Source organism: Corvus kubaryi, unplaced genomic scaffold (assembly GCF_017639235.1).
Source record: "Corvus kubaryi isolate FWS band 111438036 unplaced genomic scaffold, C.kubaryi_AGA036_p1.0 37300, whole genome shotgun sequence".
NCBI lineage: Eukaryota > Metazoa > Chordata > Aves > Passeriformes > Corvidae > Corvus > Corvus kubaryi.
The window spans coordinates 12,780,305-12,801,929 of record NW_024581093.1 but is presented as its reverse complement, the minus strand read 5'-3'; the positions used below and the strand labels follow the sequence as shown (position 1 = coordinate 12,801,929).

The window sequence follows — 21,625 nt, the reverse complement described above, 5'->3', positions numbered from 1 at the left end:
AGTGCTGACAGAAAAGCCAAGGTGAAGAAGGAACAGGAAAGACACTCCACAATTGATGTTCTTCAGCTAGAAGCAAGTGCTCTGTTTTTTCCAGCAGATAAAGAGGTATAGAGTAGGCTGACAGAAGAGCAAATATCCTGCATTTACTCAGTGATATCACTGAAATTAGACGCCCAATAGCATTCTCTACAAAACAGCCTCCAGAAAAAAAAAAAAAACCCACACAGAAGAAATACGCTGACTTAACTGTTCTTTGTCTCTAAAGACACACCAACATGTTTGGAACTTACACTATTCGCAGATAACAAAATACAAAGAGAACTGAGAAGAACAGATAAGTGAAGAATACTTTTGGGGGGAAGGGGGGGGTGAGGAGCACAAAATTGCTATCCAGCAAGCATTCAGGAGATAACAGGTATTTCTATCTGTAAGAGGACAAAGTCATGCCAGCCATCATTTCTGCAAAAATGAGACACAAGACAAAAAGCATCACTATCAGAACACTAACACCTTACCTAAGTTGCAGCTTAAGAAGCTCAGCACTGCTACCTTGACTTTCTAATTATTGAGATTATTCTACTCTGAATTAGAGAAAGAACTACAAAAATATTTAGGAAAAGGCATCATATTAGAATTTTTAAAATTCTTTCTACAGGGTTTCTAAATTTTGATTCTGAATGAACTCTGGGTCTAAAATAAAGAGATAGATAAGAAAAGCCCAAAAAACTTCAGTGCCAAGAAAAATAAGACATTGAACTACTCTTATATTTGATTAGGGTGGTAAGAAGCAGACTTTCTAAAGCCAGGAACAATCACTGCCTTTTCTCAGAGGCACACAGCAGATTTCCTTGGCAACAGCTGGGTGTAAAGCCAGCAACACTACAAGGTATGAACAAGCTGCAGGCAGATGGCAGCATAATTAAAAGCCATGAATAGTTTAGTAAGGCAACAAAGATCCCAAAGCAGCAAGACTACTCGCAGAGATTCCTTTAGCAGGAAAGCCCCACAGGAATAAGGATAAAATTTTCACAAGCTTCTTCAGCAGTCACTGATGTTCACATTCAATTACTCAATGCCAGCTGAAACGAAGATGAGAAATGACAAGAGGCACAACCTTTACCAGGCTGCTTCACATCTGTACTACACAATGCTGAAATTCTTGGCCATTGCTGCTACCAGCTCCAACACAAACACAAGAGCAACATCCTCCCTACATGCATGGATTCCAAGGACAGATCCACTCATATGCTCCAACACTTGCAGTAACATCACAGTCAAAATCTCAAGCTGCCATACTACAAAGATCATCATGCTGCCACCCTTCTGTCCTTGTTGCACAGTCCAAAGAGAGGGCTCTGGAAGCCTTCAGTGGCCCAACAAACCACAGTGGTGGTACATCTGGGAGGACAGAGGGTCACTACTGGTCAGTCACTTACTGGTGTTTGTAATAGTAAGAACACAAAAAACTTACTGTGGAGGTAATACCGAAGTTTAACACGACAGCAAAAGCTACACAAGGAAAGCCTTCTCACAAGAAGGACACTGCCACACTCCAATGTAAGAGCCTAGCTAAAGATCCCACGACCTCTTTTAAAAGTAATCAAGAGAGTCTCAAAAATCAGTTACAGGCAACATTTCTTGGGATTTGGGGGTTTTGTGGTGTTTGGGATTTACAGTTTTGGGGTTTTTTTTTTAAGCTAACAAAACTATGAAAAATCTGAGCCACAGCATGGAAGTGTGGGAAACCAATCAACTCCTGTGAACATCTCTATATGAAGTATGAAGGCAGCATGCTGTCTCTGACAAATGCACAAATACTGAAAGATATTCCAATAAAAACCAAGTCTCGAACAAATCAATCTGACATAACCTGGAGAAAACAAACCACAGACTTGGTAAATAAACAATTCAAGATCCTAAGTTATACCAGTCATGCCCAATACACACAAGTCCTCTCCAGGCATTAGGGATGATACAGTAATCCACCCAATGCCGAATGCCAGGGGACCCACGGTCCCTGGAGTAACTGAAGCCCATACACCAGTATATGGACCAGATACATGAAGGTACATGTTTGTGTGCAAAGGCAAAGGACAAGGCTTTTCTTGAGGCTGAGACAAGCCATGCAAGCACACTTCCTTTCTGCAGCAAGAAAGTGCAGGTACTCACTGAAAATCTGTATTTCCTTTCAGCATACAAATTAAAACTTCAGTTTGACCTTAACAGTTTTTTCCAGCCTAAAGAATTCTATGATTTCTCCCCCAAATCTGACCTCAGTGCAAGCAGTTTTAAGCAGTTCCTCCATAGGAAAAACGTGCTTTTGGAAGAACAGTCAAGATGCTAGCGGCAAGCTAAGAATTAAGAAGGTAGTTCCATTTCCTACTAGCTCTTCTCTGAAGAAGCACTGTTATGGTCTCTGATCAAACCTGCAAAGTAAAGTATCCCTAATATATAATTTATCCATTAGGATCTTCAAGTTTTCAAGAGGTACCTATGAGTGATAGGGCTGTCAAAGCAGGGCACTGCTGTCACTTCAGTTTAGAAGCATGAAACTGCTCAATACCAAATGGGCTGTTTCCTGGCTTAATCTGTTTACGAGTTTTAATCAGTCCATAAAGCAGGATTCATTGGAAGCTGTAAAAGCAGAGTCCAGAGAGTAGAAGCTACAGAAATAATATTCTTCACAGCTTTAATTACAGCTGATAGAAAGACATTGAAACAGTGAAGTGGTATCAGAAATTAAACATATTCAAATGACAGAAGAATTATCATCTGCTTGTGAACAACACAAACTTAATTTTGAGCCAATTTCCACCCCCTTGGTCACTCACCTGTCAATTAAAGCAATAATTATATTTTTCACATTCACATTTTGGTGCAGCTCAGCACAGGCTCTGAGAAATGGGTTCAGGGTTTGGAGGTGAAATTCATCTGGGAAAACCTGAAGTTTTAGATCAATAGTCATCAAGTTATAAACTGAATTTGCCCATTGTTACACAGAAGTAAAATGCAACAGAATAATTCTAAAGCAGATAGCCACATAGTAAATACACTCTGGCCTATGAAGCTGACCTTGACTGGGTAAATGCATGAATCAAGAGATGTAAGACAAATGGGTAACTTGAGGGCCCGCCTATCTATTACAACTCACAACACAGGCACTGCTGCTCAGATGCTTACAAGCTACTGCAACAGAAGGAGCATAAAATGGACCCATCTCCACTCTGCCCATCTGGTAAAAAATATAGGACAAGCCACTGTGCACAAGTCCCAGTGATGAAGTTTTCCAGTCCATGAGGAAGATGTGAAAGCTGCCTGAATCTGCCTACGCGTATAGAAGTGTCCCTGTGTCCCATCACTGCAATTGAATTTAAGCAGCTCACCTGTATGATGCACTCCATGAGGTACTCCTGAGCTAAAGCATCTCTACAGTTCACAACTTGCTCCAGTATTCCAGGCAGAACAATCTGGAATGGGGGGAAAGTCTTGCAGTGATCTTACAATTACCTTCTAGGCTTATATTCACACATGCATTTAATCGAAGCAGAGCAGAATTTCTAACAGTTCTCAGCTGATTCTCTAAATAAAAGCTTTCTGATAAAATGTCCCATTTTTCTGCAGTTCCATCCTTTGGAGAAAAAAAATCTACTGATGTCAGAAGTCTGTCCTTTTCATACATTATGCAAGCTCTGATTTCATAAGTCAGTGCTACTGACTTTGCTGGCACAAACTCAGGGTCTCAGCAGCACCACTCAAAGTCATTTTCAGCAGCTGTACTGTAGAACTTACAAGGGACAGACTTAAATAATACATTTCCTTCACTGTCATTTCACAAAATAACAGTTCTCTTGAATGCTTTGGGAAGGACAGCCTCACAACTTGTGAAGTCTACCTAAGAACACTGGATGTGTACACATCCCTTAGACCAACCCATTATTCTGCAAGGAAAATGGGAATTGGGAAGGAAACCTTTAGAGCTTCTTGTCACTGTTACAGACAGACTTACAGGAGAACGCGTGAATCATGTCCTTGGCCTGAGAACACACTGTATACAGTATTCAGAACTTTTCCTCAGATGAAGAGTTTGAGGAGCACTTGGATTACTGAACTTTTAGCAAAGCTATAACACTTCCAGCTGCTCATCTGGAAGTCCAAACTAGTTTAGTTGCAAAAACGTTGGCAGAAGTCAGAAAGAATGGACAGCCATCCCACCTGCTTGTATCGCTCCACATTAACCCCTTCCAGCTGACTGAGGCGAACCAGGTTTGTTCCCACGAGGATCCTCAGCTCCTGCCTCTCACGCTCCCTTTTCTCTCTGTCCCGACTGTGGCCCTGGTGCTGCATTCGCACCCAGAGTTTGTTCATCTCAGCAAAGTTCAGCAGCACAAAATCCATCGAGTCACTGATGTCTCCAGTGGTTTCTTCACTGCAATTGGTGAGAGATTAAGAACAGAAAAGCTTGTCAGAGGTATTCATCCTTCCAGCCACTGGTGAACATACAAGTTTTAAGAAGATTAGAGGGTGGGGAAGTGTGGGGTGGGATTTCTGGGTTCATAAGAAAGGTTCATATCCTCACTTGTGAGAAGCTTTAGTGCTGGAAGGGAATTCTTAATGGACAAAACACCTGTCAAGTCTATGGAGTTCTAGCATATCTACTTCTCCCATATCTGAAGAAAGTCAACAGAAAGTTTAAATAAGCTCTATTAACAGTAATTTTATCAAGTTATAGCCCATCCTTCTTACTCTGCTTGCTCGCCTTCATCTGGTAAGATATTCCTGGTACACTGCAGGAGATAGTTTCTAAGAAAGAGGCCTCTAAGAGGATGCTGCACTCCACGGCACATCTCCACCAGGTCTTTCAAAATATCTTTCCTGGACTGTGGAAACGACTTGACATAGACAACACCTACTGTTATCAGCAGATACCTGCAAAAGGCACAGAGTCAAACAAATTATTAAGTAACAACATCACACTTAAAGGCAACAGTTCCTTTTGTCCATTATGGCAGGATTAACAAAGCACAAAAAAAAGCAATAAAATTATCACCTGGGTCCCATAATTTTGCATATTTAGTCAGCTTTCAACTCCTATTCTCTGCTACAGAGCACAGCAAGTCTGAACAGCCACTAAACCTCATTACAATGCTTGATACACTGAATGTGTAAATGCTCACAAAGCTCTGAATGCTCTCAGACTAGCTCATTTATACTTCCAGCATCCCACCACGCTGGAAAACAGCACTGGCACACACAGATTAGTAACCTATGATGGGGAAGTAGTTAAACCTCTTTCACACTGTACTCTAGCAGGATAGGAACTACTCGCTTTGTACTCATTCCCTCAGCACCTCTGCATCAGGTAACAGGCAGCAGGAATATGTGAGATGCAGAAGACTGGTGCTCCAGAACATTTGGACTCCCCTTCAGCTTAGAAGACAAAAACTACAATACTCAGAACCTACAGGTTTAGAGGCCTCACCCCCTCCCTGCATGCTCCTCAGCCTCATGCATAGGACCTCCAAGAAAGCACCCCAAGTTTCACCAGAGAGAACCAGAGTCTACAAGTAGACAGGAAGATGACTCTGATGGTTACACACAGGGGGAAAGACATTGTGGTAGCCATCAGCCAACTCCAGAAATTGCATGAAGATGCAGCCTAGTGTGTCCAGAGCCTCTTCCTGGCAGGAACACAAGGTCAGGAATGAAAAACTTCAGCACCAAGCAAAATCTAAATCTGACTATGTCGAAGATGTACTGCAGCCCAACGGTCACATATTTAAAGATAAGCCTTACAGGCCTTCAGCATCATTTCTGGCATGCTATCACTTTGCAAAAAAAAAAATATTCAGAAACACAGACTCTAAGAGTGAAGTCACAAACTTTCAGCTTCTTCCCATTTCTCATTCTCTAAAAAGGCAGAAGGCTATTAAGTAACTACTGTGTGGGAGATGCCAAGATCTAATCCTCAGGTAACACAAACAGTTAATAAATGCATAGTCAATCTCCCTGATCAGAGTGTGGTACTTGGTTAATCTTCCACTGACCAGTTTTTTACCCCAAATCCAACTTGACTCCAAGATTAAAGTGCTTTCATTTTGGTCATGTGCAAAATTAACACACTGACAGGAACAACTGCCCTTCTGCACCTGCACTCTTGGCCTAATCCCAGAAGTTTCACAGTAATCCACTCTTAAGACAAGCAGAAATACTATTGACCATTGTAAACTGATTGAGAAGTCAATCATTTTCTGAACCCAGAGTTGGACAACTACTCACCAGTTTAAAAAAGAAAAAGCAAACAAAGCCAGACACCAACATATACACACTTACAGTCTTGGAATGATATTTCCAGCGTACTGTACTAGCTCATAAAGGTCTGCCACTTTCCTGCCTTTGGCAAATTCATCTGTCAGGTAGACTTCCAAGTAGTGCAGCTCATCAGAAATTGCCATGTCTTTTTTTCATAGTTAAGGATTTTAAATTAGAATGTCTACAACATTTTCATAGTAATCTGCACACCCAGGAAGAAAGATGCTGTACCAAATACAAACATGCCCAAGCAGGCAGTACTCCTGAACCAGTAATCACTATTGGGATAAGTGTGCAAGATTAACCCAAGCCTTCAATCAATTTTTGGCATATTAGAAAAGGGAATAAAAGAGTTGTTTCACAGAGCTGATAATTTTTTTAGAACTAGACTCCTGAAATTTCCCAGAGGAAGATATTAAAGACAAAAAAGACTTGCTTTTACCAGATAGAAAAAATGAACTTACACAGTGAGCAAGGTGTATATTCTCCTGCGATATATACACGTAATTGAATACTGAGGAGAAAAGTGCTAATAAATATCTGACACAGGATACCATTATACCAAAAAAAGCAGATGAACATCCCATTCCAAATTCAACATTTCAACTATTAGTTTCCTCTTGAAAGGATACAGAGCTCATAATAGCTCTTTGGAGATAACATAGAAGTCCGCAGCTCCCCAAGCATGTTGGAAGCATGTTTCAGAGCATCCATGAGCTTGTTCTTGTCCTTCAGAGGAAGAAAGAGAAAAGTCTGTTAGAAATGAAACTAGGCAACTGCAGGATTTTTTACCTATTAAAAAAAAAAAAATCAAGTGATTTAGTATCTAGTTTGTACTACACCACCCACGCTAAGTGAACATTTTACCTGAAGGCAATAAGATGATGCATCTGAAGACAGAGCTACAGTAATAAACTGCAATACTAATGGTAGAAAAATCTAAAATCATTCTGCTTATGCAGCAATCTCCACCCAATACTCAGATTCTATCGAGTAAGCAAAAAGGAAAGGGTTCCCTTCCCCCAAATCTGGTCTGTCATTTGCTCAGATCTCACAGATCTCCTAGAAACCCCTAGGAGACAGACAATACACACTCCCATCAACACCCTCCCCTACTTCTCACCACAAAAAACACCTCCCTGAAAGGCACCGCTTACTAGTCTGCATCTAACTTACACTTCTGATGCATTTAGTCACCTGGCATCACAGGATACAACCACAGACCTCTACTCTACCACCTATACAGACTTGAGCAACCCATCACATGCAATAGCAGTAAGTTTTGAGGGAGAACAAAAAAGAATTGCTAGTGTGACCCACTTAGTGTATTTATACTGTCACTTAATGACAGATAGCAGTGAAAAGTTCAGCTGCAGCTACTTAAAAATTTCCAAAGCATTCCATTGAGTACAAAAGTGGAAGAGGTGTTAAATTTCTTCCTACTGTCATTTGGCTGCAAACAAAGTTCCCACATGAAAAGAGGAGTATTTAAGTTTTCAATACAACTTTAAGCAGTTTCTCCTAATAAAAACAGAGGCTTCTCAAACACAAGAAAGCTATGTATGATTACATAATCTGCCTGAATTGGCTACAATTCCAAGATAAAAATCTCAACACACCACTAGCCAGTGGTGTTTTCCAGTCACAGAAGAATTCACACGTCCCTCTACAGTTAATCACTACAAAATTGATCCTATGCAGCAGGTAATTCATCAGCAGCCTCTCAGTCTGACAGTCACACCAAGAAAAGGCTACATGAAATGAACAACAGAATGGTGGACATAAACAATCTCATAGTAAAGTTCATCTTAGGTTTATTTAAATGCAAGCACATAAATTATAAGGGTACATCTTTAAGTTATCTAGTCAAATACTGGAGCAAAATCAGGAAGACATATTCAAAGAATACCCAAGGCTCATTCTCAATGGGCAGCTGCCTCACTTATTGGAAAAGGGTCTGGCACAAAGATGCATAAAGGGTTAATTTTCCTCACAGCACTAGAGGTTGGTATTGATTTACTATTTTATTCCTAGCAGACAAGAAGCTTCATTGCATTTTTAAGTCACATTCTTACCAAGCATCTCTTCATCTGGAACGACTGCACCTTCACAGCCTGAATGGCTTCATCCAGGAGCTTTTCCTGTTCATCCTGAGGAGATTGCTGTGTTGTTGGCTGGAGGAAAAAAGAAACCAAACAAAACTGAATTCAATTATTTTTATTAAGCTGTTTATGACTTGACTAAAACTGGATTCCCACACTTTAGAATGCACTGCAAGTGACACTGCAGTGTGACCACTCAAGAGTTGTCAGAAATGGTTGTGTGACATGTAAGGGAGAAAGTTCAAGTGCTCTGCAAAAACCTGAGGGGAGGTTACAGGTAGCCTGTGAGCACCCCTGCTTCCTGGAGAGCAAAGCCATGGGGACAGAGCAGGGCCAACTTTTCCTTTCCGACATTTAGAGGTCAAGAATCCAGTGCAAGTACATGAGAAGAAAAGCTCCAAGAGAATGCAGAGACATGACTATGCTGAGAGGAAGCACTGTTATTACTTCTGTCCACAGAGCTTCAAAGCAATGCCCAGACCACATACTGCAACTGCACAGATGCTTTCTGCGCTCACAAGTCACAAGTTCTCAACTGCTATCTGAGCCATGTCATTCCATTCAGGACAAGTTTCAGATAAGCAAAGGATAAAGTACAGTTAGTGCATTCCAGAAGGTAGAAACTACTTGCAGACAGGAACAGAAAGCTGAAGAGAAACAGCAACTCTTCATATCTCCTTGTCCCAGTCACTCTGTCACATTGTCAGAGTGACTCTCGTTTCCCCTCGGAGAGGCACATTCTAGGCCTTCAACTGAAGTTTTCACCACCTTCTGACTTTCCAAGGTTCATACTGCACTTTCTTAAAATATTAAATAAATCCATTGCTTACATCCTTAGATTTCCCCTCAATCCAGCTACAACAGGCCTTCTCCTTCTGCAGCTGCTCCCTTCCCTCTACCCGAATAATGAGATCAGTTTCTACAAGCATCTTTAAGCTATTTGCCAAGATGTCCGAACTGACACAGATCAGAACCCCTACTGCTGTCCCCACCTGCACCCAGCCTTCTTCCTAAGACTTTACAAGGAAACACTGCCATCCACCTCTTGTTCGGGATCAGCCTTCAACACCTCATTAGAGCATCTCCACTTCTCTCAATCTTGCCGTTTGTTTTCAGATGAAATACTGTGGGAGATAAAAGCACTGATGTGGTATCTCAGCTACATCTTCTCTAGTCTTGACAAATACCAAGCACATAGTGATTTAGCACAGCAGGTTCTCTGAGCCTACAGCAAATTCTCAGCTATTTATACTTGTTCCCTTCATCCACTGTGCTCAGAAGGTCCCTGGTCTCCTCTTTTTAACTGCATTTCAGAAACAAGCTGGAAAGCCATGAATTACATCACCCTAATGTTTTTAAAAACTCTGTCTTCAGTACCAACTCCCACATGCCCCATGCGTGGAGTCCCCAGAAGTATCTGTTGAGGACTGAGATTAAAATCGAGGCCTTCATTAAAACACAGTTTTACTTTAACACCAATTTAATGGTTACGAAACATTTCATACCCCTCTTATTTCCCATATTTAATTGAGTTCTTGTTCTGCAGTTGAAATCTCCCCACTATCCTCTTCCACATACAGAAAACAGAGAGTGCTCTGCAATCCTGTTCTTGCCTTGACCATGCCCTAACAGGCAGTGAAACTCCGCTCTTGAAGCTCTGCAATCACCCAGGTGGACAAAACCAAGGCGGATCTGATCCAACACTGGTGACAAACCTGCTTCAAGGAGGTTATATGAGATAAAGATTCCTTCCAACCAACGCTTCTGTGACTCTGTGCCTCAGTAATATTCCAACTATGGACAACAACCAACTAAGAAGTGTACTTCGTCCACAGAAAAAGCCATCTCTGCTAGTTAGAGGTGCTAACTGCACCTCTTACAAAGCTCTCTCTACATATAATTAATCTATGTGCAGGTCTTCTGAAAATGATTTAAGCATAAGGAAAAAGCAGTAACCATGGCTAGATGATCCTATTTCCCGGGCAATTCAATAGCTACAAATCCTCAGACAACCTCAAACTGTGAAACAAGTATGTTCTGCCAGCAGAAGTTTGCTGTAATTGCTAAGCTTTAATTATTCAATGGAAGATCAGACTTTTAAGGAACGTCAAATGACAGTGCTGGGACTCACGTGCAGTAATCAATACCAGAACATCACATAACAGACTTGCTGAATTATGTCTATACCAGAATGTTGGCTACACTCTACAGCCCCCTGAACCCATACCAGTGCTTTAGAGAAAATGAATCACTACTGAGCTGAATGCCCTACGTTCCAACCACATCAAATCTCTATGAAAGCACAGCTAGCAACAATGCAGCAATGCTAACACTGACCACAACTTCCTAAGCCCTCTTCTCCTGATGGGCATTAAGTTTACATAGCTACCAGCCCTGCTCTTCCATCCCCAGCTGTCCACGGGGCCAGGTAGTGCTTGGAGAGCAGTTAAGGCTATAAACCATCAAATAAGCTGTAAGACAAGCCCAGCTGATTAATAGATTACCATTCACCTAGTTCAGCCTAAAACCACACCAAACACTGCAAGCGGGGCTGTGAAAAGAGGGCTTTTTAACAGCAACACCGAGCCAAAGCATTCATTGAAACATACACTTACTTGCTACAACCCCAAGAAGTATTTGGTTGAGTCCATGTGCATTGGTTTCCTTATTTTTGGTGTGCAAACATGCTGGTTATGGAATCATGGCTACAAGTTTGGGATTACTGCTTTCATGATACCAGCTATGAGCGCAGCAGATACATCTGTATCTTCTTACAGAACTTTAACCGCTGTAGTTTAGCAGCAGCTGGGGAAAAATTGGGAGTTTCGTTCATTTATAGTGTCAGCTTTACATCAAACTCTGTCTGCATTAACAGAAGACAGAATACTTCCATTTCTGCTCTGAATTTGAACAGTCGGGGCCCACACTCTATTCAACACTAAGTACTGAATTCATCAACAGAAGCATTTTCATGTTAACAGGAGATATTAACTTATTTCTTCAGTATCTCTTCAAGATATAGAGAATTAAGAAAGAGGGAAGTTCAATTTGTATCAGTGCTCATTTGAAGACTGAGAAGGCCATCAGTCTAAACAAAGATGTCTTTACTACAAGGACACTACATTTCATGTCTGAAGTGGCACCCGTAGCAAAATAACCTACACTACTGTCAAAAGCATACAACGGGAGCAGTCGTGTTATTTGAAGGGTTGTTTGTATCAGCTTTACTTCTGTAGGAATAGAAAACATCTTAACAGCAGCACTACTGAACAAGTTCCAACTCTTTCTCTTACTTTTCAAAGTCTGAATATTCATCAGCTTACCCCTTTCTTCCAACTTCAGAAGGCGAACTCTTTCAGCTTTAGAACTGTAGGGGTTCCCAAAAATAATCTGGTTATTATCAAGTGATACACAAGACCACATCAAGACACGTATATCCTGCTAACACATGCCTGAAGTTTGAGGATGTGGTGACAAAAGGCAAGTGAAGGAAAGAGAACATACAGCAAAAGCCTACCAGTGACATCCAGCCGGGCACACACTGAATCAGAACACAGCTCTGTCAGATTCCATGTTGAGTAAAGCTGTTTATGTTCTGTATTTTCCACTTAAATTACCAACCTAGTAACACAAGATGGTATTTCCAAGTATCATTTTATAAAAAAAGCAACCATGGAGTCCTAGGCACATCTACAAAAATAATCTTGAACATAAGCTTTTGAAGTGGAAGATGCTTTGACACTGGGCAAAAGCAGCAGTACTCTGTAACTGAGGCACAAAATATCCTGACTTGTCAACTACATGCACAACAAGGTATAAACCCCTGCATGAACACAAGAGAAGCAATTTACAACGATTACACAAAATGTCTGAGCTATACCCACACCACATACACGGCAAATGTTGAAGAAAAAAAATACAGTTGATGAGAAGAGTTTTGCTTTACTCATTTTTTCCTCTGAAGCAACAAGGATGCAAGTGAGCAATGCAGAAGGGACAGAGGACTGCCTCTCCCAGCTGCACCAGCAGTTTCTGCACAAGAGACAAAAGCCTTTTGCTAACTTTGAAGATAAGGCTAGCATAAGTTACCACATGCAAGTTATGGAAGTCAAAACTCACAGCGGATGAATCTGGAGGAGGGGGGAAATCTGGCTTTTGGGTTTTTGAGCTTTTTGGTGTGCTTTTTTTGTTCCTTTCAGGTTTTGTTTCTTTGGTGCTTTTTTTTTTTAATAAAAAGGTAAATTGTTAAGTAAACTGTAAGCTGCCTTGGAAAACAATTGTTTTAAACCCAAGACAGCTTCAAACCAGCTGACCAGAGTACTTAATACAAGTTATCCTGCAGATAACTATTAGGGAAATGTATTATTGCAGCAGCAAACATTATTCTGGATCATGCCTATCCTCATAACAGCAATTACTCCTGAACATACAAACCAAACATTGCACCTACTGTGTAAGATTTACTCATTTTCCAACACTCAGTTCCATGAGACTCATTTTTAGCTCTGTATTTGACACTAAGCTGCACTCTAGAGATGGCCCAAAATAATAACCAATGTGCTGACGTATTTCACTTGAAAATCTGGTACCTTGCAGTACTCAAGAATGACACAGTACTGAGAGCAGAGTTCAAGGGAGCTTGTTCAAGCCTAAAAGCTCACGTTCTGACACACAGGTACCTTAAGCTACATGCAAAGTATAAATAATAATGAGTAAAAGGTTTTGCTTCCATTCCATTCTAAAGTGCATTTTCATCTAATCTCCAGAAGTCCTTTTCTTTAGCTAACTGATGTGCTTACAGCCTATTCCACATGGCACTTCCTTGTATTTGCTGCCATGCCTGTACTGAATACCACAACAAATGACATTTACCCAAGGAGGTTTTCCTGCCTCCTCCCAGCTGGATATTATTAAGACCACCTACCAAAACATCACTGTTGAGACATTTCAAATTACTGCTACCCAAAAGAGAGGATGGGTGAGCTACAGCAGCGGGTCAGGACACTGCCAGCCTACAGCTGAAGCCTGGATGCACACAGTGCACTGCTGGGTAACATATTGAGGGAATTACCCAAAAAAAAGGCATAAGCATTTGATACCATACAGGAAGCTTTTCTCTGCAACACTGTGGGCTTCAGAACTTCTATTATATCTCACAGTATAGGAGCTCAGAGATAAACCAGAGAGATAAAAGCATTTTTCACATGTTGAAACTGGTACTTACTACCACAGGAAGCCACAAGACACTATTAAGTATTAAAGAGATGGACTTTTTATTCAGGGTATGATCAAAACCAGCCAGAGCCCTCTTAAAACAAGTCATGTTAAAGGTACTTAAGCATTCAGCTTCAGGGTTTAAACCAAGCTCAGCCACAGGAAATCACAGGGGAGCTTAATCTGGTAGAGGGAATTATCCCATGTTCAACACCTGTGATTATCCCATGTTCAACATCTGTAACTTTAATTTTTCTGAATCACCTGACAACAGCTACTCTTAGAAAGAAGCCACAAGACCAGACAAGTCTCCAGCCAGTTCCCATGGAAATGACAGGCAGAGAAAAGCAGTTTCATTTCTGAATTAATGACTATCACACAATATTTGTGTGGGGGACAGAGACTGAGGGCTATATAGATTTAGAATTTTTCATCACCCAATTCAGTATTTACCAGTCTTTCAAGTAACACTACAGGTTTTACCCACTCCCAAAGATACAGACATCAACATACATATAACTTTAAAAAGCAAGTCTCTTCTAAAAGCCTAAGAACTGTGCAATCCCTTCTTTATAAAGCATTCAGCTATTTTCTGCCTCACTATATACTACTAGTACTGTTTACACTCCACACTTAGGCTAATTACACATGATGGTGGTTACAGCAAGTGCTACTTAAAATTTTGTTGAATATTACACACCGCTGAAGGCACATTAAAGATATTTGTGTTTTACTAGGAAACCTGACTGTCCCCTTATTTTCATTTGATTGAAAAGCATTTCTCAATACACATTATTTCCATGTGGAAATTTCAGGTTTCACAGAATGAATGAGGTTGGAAAGGACATCTGAGATCGAGTCCAACCTACGGCCGAACACCACCTTGTCAACCAGACCATGGCACTGAGTGCCACGTCCAGAGTCCAGTCTTTCCTTAAGCACCTCCAGGGACCGCGACTCCACCACCTCCCTGGGCAGTCCATTCCAATGTCCAATCACCCCTTTTGTGAATAAATTCCTCCAAATGTCCAACTTGAACCGCCCTTGGCACATCTTAAGACCCTACCCTCTTGACCTATTGCTAACCGCCTGGGAGAAGAGGCTGACCCTCACCTCGCTGCCTCCCTGCCTAACAAACACCAACATTTGCGGCAAAGAGCGCTAATGAGCTGCGCTTACCAATGCGAAACCACCTCTTCTGCCGGAAAAGAAAGGAAGTTTACTCGGGAAGCCTACGACAGCAGTCTTGGAAGGTCGGGAGGGACTGGAGCACAGGCTGCAAGGCGGACAGCCACGGCACACGTGCACAGCACCAGCAATGACACAAGCCCGGGTTTAGCATAGGGGCAGCACAGCAAAACAGACCGAAACTGACCGCTGGTACGGCCGCGTTTCCCCAGTAAAAACACCACTTTCCTCTGCGCCCTACGAGCAAATGGGCTAAACGCAGCGAGGCGGTGACCCGGCCCAGGCCGCGGGCAGCGTTACCACCGACACGACGGGCCCAGCCCGCACCTCAGCCCCGCCCGGGCCGGACGGTGAGGCCTCCGCGCCCGCTGCAGCCCCGCACCCGGCCGGGCCCGCCGCGCCGCCGGCCCAGAGCGGCCGCTCAAGGCGCTGCCCCGGGCCCAGGCCGGGCCTGTCCCTCGGCCACCGGACCCCTCCATCCCGCCGCACCCCTGCCCGCGGCTGCGGCTCCCCGCGGCCCCTCGGCCGGTGCCCCTCACCATGGTCGCGCTGCCGCCGCCCCCGCCAGCGCCGCCCCGTCATGTGACTGCGCCGCGCGCGCCGCCCCACCCCGCCGCCGCGCCGCGCACCGTCCATTGGCCCGCTCCGAGGAAGAGCCGCGCTGCGCGCCCATTGGCGGAGCGGGCGGTGATTGGCGGCGCGGGCGGCCAATGGGCTGCGTGCGCGCCAGGCGCGGCGGGCGATGGAGTGCGGGGCCGTGCGGGCCATGGCGGCTCGGCTGGGCCTGGCCGAGCCCGCCGTGCTCAGGTACCGCCGGCCCTGCCGCGAGGCGCTCCGCGCTCCCGTGCCCACAGCCGCCCCTGCGCTATTCCCGCCCGGGTCAGCGGGTCCGCCCGGGCGCGCCCCCCCCCCCCCGGCCCGCTCTCCCCCGCGCTGACTGTGCCCGGCACCGCAGCAGCGCCACCGCACCCCGGGACAGCCGTGCCCGCCTTGGGTCTGGTGGATGTGGTAGAAGTCCCAGAGCCGTGGGCTCGATGAAACAGCCATCGCCAGCCCTGCAGTGCTGAGCTGCTGCTGCTGCACATCATCAGAGAAGGGGCGGCGTTGCCCCTCCAGCACCCCGGGCCCTCAGGCCGTGCTGCAGCCGGACTGCGACTCCTTGGCTCGAGTCCTGTCGGGCATTCTGTCTTGTAGCTGTCGTTTTGCTGACGAGGGCTTTGTGTTCTGGGTGTTTTGCAGAAAAGCTGAGGAGTATCTGCGGCTGTCCCAGGTGAAATGCACGGGGTTAATGGCTCAAATGACGGCGACAAGCAGTGCTGTGATGTGCCTGGACCTGGCGGCGAGTTTCATGAAACAACCGGTTGACAAAGTAAGATAAGAGCGTGTGGCTTGGCTGGTTGGTGCATTCTGCCTGACTCCACAAAACCGTTGTTCTGTAGTGTGTGTTGGGAGCAGGAATGGGATATAACAACTAACTTTCCCCTAGATCCCGCAGTTTGCTGTGTTAGACCTTTCACTGTTCAGAGTTTGAAACAGCACAAATTGAGATCAGTGTCATAGTCCCTTCACAAATTGAGCTTGCTTTGGTATAATTTCAGCTTAATTTCTACTCTTGTAGTAACAAATAAATTACCAGCAAGGATGTTAAATTTAAGATCTCTCCTTTTACTGTGAGAAGAAAGCAGTTGCTCCAAGGAATCTGTCACTGTGGGGGTACCTGTAAACCTCCATCTGCAAATCTGTCAGGTGAATAGCAGTGAGCTGTCAAAATAATGCCTGATACAACATATTCATGATTGTCCATTTACAGCAGAGGAGAATTTAATTGGGCCTAACCCCATGAAGATGTTGCTTATGTCTTCAACTTGCCCAGATTTTGGTAATTTTGTCGCTACCTACCTTGTGATAAAGGGGCCATATATGGACATGTCAAACCTCACTTCCAGTGAAACAGTCTAAAAATATCACTGCATTAAAAGGTGTGGCATTCCTAGGTGGTTAATCTTTTTGTGTGCAGTCAAAACATACATTATTCATTGCACAAACTTGTTTAATGTAGCAACTGAACTTTATGGTGTTGTGTTGGTTGCCTTATTAAGATGTCAGGAAGGAATCTTGCTAATTCTTGGGGTTTGTCTTTGACTTCTTGACAGAGCTATTGTGTTAAACTCTCTGGTTTGAACAAGACCACCTACCAGAGCTCCATGAAGTCTTTGGAATGTTTGCTAGAGGTGAACCAAAGGCTGGGGATGCGAGACTTGGCTGTGCAGTTTTGCTGCTTAGAGGCAGTGAACATGGCTTCAGAAATCCTGCAGAGGTGAGGAAGCTCTCATGAATACACTGGGAACCACAAGTAAGGTTCTCTGTTCTTTAGATGTATAAAGAGCTTGATGTTTGAAAGGGTCAGATATCTCCTACTGATTGGAGCAATGAGGTGAGTTCTCAGCACTGATGATCCAGCCATGAGCTGGGCCACTTTTTAGAAGACCTGTTAAAAAGATTTAGTCTGTGAATCTCAGCAAGTCATTGTCCAACCATGAATTCTTCATCTAGGAATAGCGTAAAAAAAAAGGACTCCTAATCCTTGTATTTGCCCATAGAATCACACTGTCATTCATTTAACTGCTGATCATGGCACAGTTCAGAAGTAATGCTCAGTGGAAATAAATCCTCCCTTTTGGGGACACAGATCTCTTAAAATGCACATCACTTGATCTGTAAAACCAATAGGTAGAACACTTCAGTGGAGATTCAACAGAGTTAACTATAATTTTCCATTCTGTATCATCTGCTTTAACCAGAGCAGTCCCTGAAGAGCTCTGTTCTGCAGTGCTGTCACCCTGACAGCACATGTTCAAATGCTGTTAGGTCAGAGCACAAAGGCTGTGCTTGCTTGGTGGTGCTTAATACAAACTGGAAAAAAAATAGCCTGGGGCAGGTGGACAACAAAAAATGACATTCTTCAGTGCTGCACATCCACTGTGTCATTTTCCATATTTAAGCCTTCCTCTGTGTAACATACATACTGCAGGAATCAAAGAAACGGTAATGCTACCTTCTATTGTAGGGATGGATTTATGCAAAGCATCTCGTTGTAAATTTTAGATCTTAGGAAGAGCTAAAAGTGGTGTGTGGATCAGGAGCACAAGAAGCAGATTTTATGACATGCCTTGATCCACATCCCCAGTTTAAAATACCTCTAATTCCAGAAGAGGAGATCATCTCAACTGCCTTCTTTTCCCTCATCTCTTTTGCTCCTCTGAGCCAATAGCAGCTTCTCTGTTTGACTGGCTTACAAAGGCCCAGGTGCTCCAATAGACCTGTTCAGCTGCCAACTGCCATGCAACAGATGGATTTCAGCAGCTTCAGTGAGGCAAATACACTGTCCAATTCTCACTTGCTGTTCCTCAGGTATGAATGCAGCCTCTCTGAAGCACAGCGAGTGGACCTGGATTTCTCCAAACCCCTGTTTATAACAGCTGCGCTGTGCACTGCATGCAGGTGAGTGTAGCCTGGGAGACTTTTGACAGGCTGAAATGCCTGCTGAGACTCCAACCAGTGCCAGCATTCAGGGTCTTGCTTAGCATGTCCCGCTGCCCTGCTTCTGAAAATGGAGACAGCTGGAGCAAACCAAGCCTTTCCTCATAGCGAAGTCTGGAACGTGCACTGCACAAAGCAAAAACTTCTATGGCTTTTGGTGAAATACTGCTCAAGATGCAAGAAGGGCTTCTGAGCACCAAGAAGCAGCCATTATGAAGAAGGAAAAACTCCAAGCCCTACGCCATCATGTCCTGGTGCTCTAGCCTTTGGGAGATGGCTCTGATAACTGTAGGCCTGTGTCAGCTAAGAGAGGTGTGTGACTCAGCCAGCACTTGGGAAGAATTTGCTTATATGCAAAGATCTTCCTCCCTCAGCATTACACCTTGTGACAGTCTTATTCAGCAGCACAGGTGCTGTGTAGTTGCACAGCTCCTGACAAGGGCTCTCTTGACAGAGTGACATTCAGCTTTTTGCTGTAATGGCATTTTATCCTGGTTCCCTGAAAATCTGAAAAGTTACCTCTTCCTTATACAATTCCTTATGTAAGTTGAACTCACCCTGAGTTTCAGTTGAGCTCTATTAACTGAGTAGTGTAGGGGTCTGGTTTTTAAGCAGATTTGTTTCTGTGGGAGACAAGGATAGGTAGGACAAAAAGGCCTGCCTTGCTCATGTCACAGGCAGTGTTGGTACAGTAATTATCACCTCACCTAAGTGATAGTTGCTGGAATGTTGCTTTGTACAGAGATAACTTTCTCTTGTAGGTGTTTGAAACAAAAAGTGGACAGAACTAAAATGTTGGCTACATCTGGAGTGAAAAAAGCAATATTTGACCGGCTGTGCAATCAGCTGGAGAAGATAAGCCAGCAACTCAGCAGTAAGTGTTTGGCTTTATCCCTGTAAGACAGCACACTCATCCCATGGCCTCACAGTGCCCCATCCTGTTCCACTGGTGATTTCAGTCTGATCACTTTCAGCTGTCCCCTTTTAGCCAAATCTGCCCTCCATTCCAACATGTTTCCTGCAGCCCAGTTCCCACTCACAGTCCTTGCTTCTGGAGAAGTTGCAATAGCTTAGCAAGGACGAAAATAGGAAAAAAGTGGCAAGGACAAAAATATTTTCCTCTCTTCTTGAATGCTCACTGCTCTTTACAGTCTCTGCTGCTGCAATTTATTCCTTGCTTCTCCCATACTACCTGACCTATCTTGGATTCCTCCTGCTTGCTTGGTTTCTGCATCCTGTTAACATGGCAACCTGACACACGAATTATCACAAACATCTTCCTCAGACTGACTCACTCCTGTGCTTTCCTTTCCCCCACTGCAAGATTAACAAGCATAAGCCTTGCTGTTCTGGTACCAACTCAGCCATTTCCTGACACCACCTCTCCTCATACATTGGGCAGATGTCAGGAATATTTCTTGCCCATTGTTGAGCCTGCAGCTCTCTCTGCTCCTCTTTATGGGGGAGAAAGCCTGAAAAACAATACATGCACTAATGTCCTTGTATTTCTGTTGCTTCCTCTTTCTCCTTTTTCCTTTCTCAGGCTTTCATTCTTACTTTCCCACTGAAAGTTACCCCGCCTCACTATGTCTTCATCCCCTGATGTTTTCTGCAACATGCTGCCTGAATCTAACCCAAAAGCTGCTACTTTCTCCTAGGTGTGTGCCCTATAAAAACCCGAACAATACCCCAGCACTAAAGCAACTAAAGGCAACTGGGAATTGCCATATGAATTCAGGGAAGAGTGTGCATCTGCATACCTGGACAGCTCCCTGCATGTTGTGGGTATCTATAAAAATTGTGAGAATGGAATCAATGGGAAAGAAATAATTGATAATCCTGCCTGAGTTACCTAGAAGGGTAGCAGTGTGGTTTTGGGCAATGAACACGGTGGATCATTGTGGTTACCAATGCAGCAGCAGCTAATTAGCAGCCTGCTAATTAAAGCAGCCAGTCAGTCCATGCCATACTTGAAGTGCTGGCACCTCTTGTAGAGCTCAAGTATCAGTCTGGACCAGGGAACTGCTCTGACTGGACAGCACTACTTGTGGAAGGTGGCACTGCTGTCAAAGAATTACATGTGGCCACCCTTGGAGCCCCAAATACCATTCAAAAGTAAAGCAACTTACTTGTTTTTTTAGAAGATGTTCCACTGGCTGCAGAGACACCTGACAGCTTGCAGACTGCCCTGGAGCAGTGTGAGCAGGAAGAGGGTAAGTTGTGTTTATCTGTGAATGAAAATCACCTCACTGGAGTAGTTCTGAGCTTTCTTGCTGCTCCGTGTTTTAGTTGTGTGATGGGCCATGATGCTGCAGTTCACAGCAGCTCTCTACATCCTGCAAACCATGGGCTGTGGAAGCACAGAGAGAACCTAGCAGGACAGTGGAGTTTATACTGAGTAGTCCTAGAATTCAGGACAGCTGTTGTGTTCAGACACAGAGGTGAGGAGGTGACTGTCCCAGCAGGTGAGGGGAGCAGTGACCACAGGATGAGATAACAGGGACAGGCCCCTGCTGGTGTCTGAACATTTGCTCACTGCCTGTTATCCCCAGCAGCATGTTGCCCATGGTGGCTTCTCATGGGCTTTCATGTTTCCTCACAGGCTCTGAAGAGGATGAGGAGATGCCATGTAAACGACCAAAGACTGAAACAAAGCAGGACTATGAAGAATGGAAAAAGAAAATCCTGGAAAACGCTGCTAAGGCACAAGGGACAAGGAGTACTGACTCTGTAATGCCACCCAGTAATGCAACTGCTGCTTGCTCTTAATTTTAACTCTCCCTCTGCTCTAACAAGAGATCCAGTAGCATATGAGTGATGGCTGCCTGGCAGACAGCTGATTTTATTTAGGTTTTAAGTATTTAAGAACGTTATTTGTAATAAATGACACCACGGATTGATAGGAATTTACAGGAAGCCTGTCTGACTATTCAGCAGGCTGTGGCATTAGGGGTAGAATAGCTTCATTCTCTTGCTGCAAGAAGCAGGTAACATTCTAATGCTACTTTAAGTGTAAATAAGTTATAAGTTACAGGCCATTGGGCCCCTGGCTGGAACCAGTCAGTGAAATAAGAGGGAGGGGACTAACAGTGCCTTGTTAAACTGCAATGCCAGCAGAGAAATGAAGCCTTATTTTTAAAAGGTTTTTTTTTAATAAATATTGTTTAGTCATTGAATTTGACTTATTTTCATGTGTATAGGAACAAAGTCTCTTGTGCTTTTGTAAGAGGTCCCAAATATTCCAAGAAACAATAAAAGTACTGGAAGGAAAA

The 21,625-nt window shown here is 43.7% G+C and overlaps 2 protein-coding genes across 7 annotated transcripts in view; one reads left to right on the top strand and one right to left on the bottom strand.

The window, feature by feature from the left end:
• Nucleotides 1-15,875, bottom strand: part of VPS35 (VPS35 retromer complex component) — a 27,297-nt gene extending 11,422 nt beyond the window's left edge. Inside the window, exons 1-8 of one of the 5 annotated variants that reach the window (XM_042027569.1) lie at nucleotides 15,783-15,875; nucleotides 8,385-8,483; nucleotides 6,942-7,038; nucleotides 6,331-6,454; nucleotides 4,744-4,926; nucleotides 4,213-4,426; nucleotides 3,384-3,467; nucleotides 2,832-2,941 (exon numbers count right to left, since the gene is read on the bottom strand). In XM_042027569.1, the coding sequence (XP_041883503.1) occupies nucleotides 2,832-2,941; nucleotides 3,384-3,467; nucleotides 4,213-4,426; nucleotides 4,744-4,926; nucleotides 6,331-6,454; nucleotides 6,942-7,038; nucleotides 8,385-8,483; nucleotides 15,783-15,860 (989 nt within the window). In that variant the 5' untranslated portion in view covers nucleotides 15,861-15,875. Of the gene's footprint in view, nucleotides 1-2,831; nucleotides 2,942-3,383; nucleotides 3,468-4,212; nucleotides 4,427-4,743; nucleotides 4,927-6,330; nucleotides 6,455-6,941; nucleotides 7,039-8,384; nucleotides 8,484-11,026; nucleotides 11,198-11,734; nucleotides 11,753-14,804; nucleotides 14,827-15,352; nucleotides 15,410-15,782 lie in introns of those variants that run through there. The other 4 variants (XM_042027570.1, XM_042027574.1, XM_042027573.1 and 1 more) reach the window with 4 other exon arrangements.
• On the top strand, nucleotides 15,541-21,625 carry ORC6 (origin recognition complex subunit 6). 2 transcript variants are annotated; one of them, XM_042027577.1, is made up of 7 exons: nucleotides 15,541-15,620; nucleotides 16,053-16,182; nucleotides 16,967-17,130; nucleotides 18,225-18,314; nucleotides 19,115-19,227; nucleotides 20,498-20,566; nucleotides 20,956-21,625. In XM_042027577.1, exons 1-7 carry the CDS (start codon nucleotides 15,556-15,558, stop codon nucleotides 21,120-21,122), a joined length of 798 nt encoding a protein of 265 aa, XP_041883511.1. In that variant the 5' UTR covers nucleotides 15,541-15,555; the 3' UTR covers nucleotides 21,123-21,625. The 2 variants fall into 2 exon arrangements, with proteins under 2 accessions (XP_041883511.1, XP_041883510.1); XM_042027576.1 differs by having other exon boundaries at nucleotides 20,495-20,566.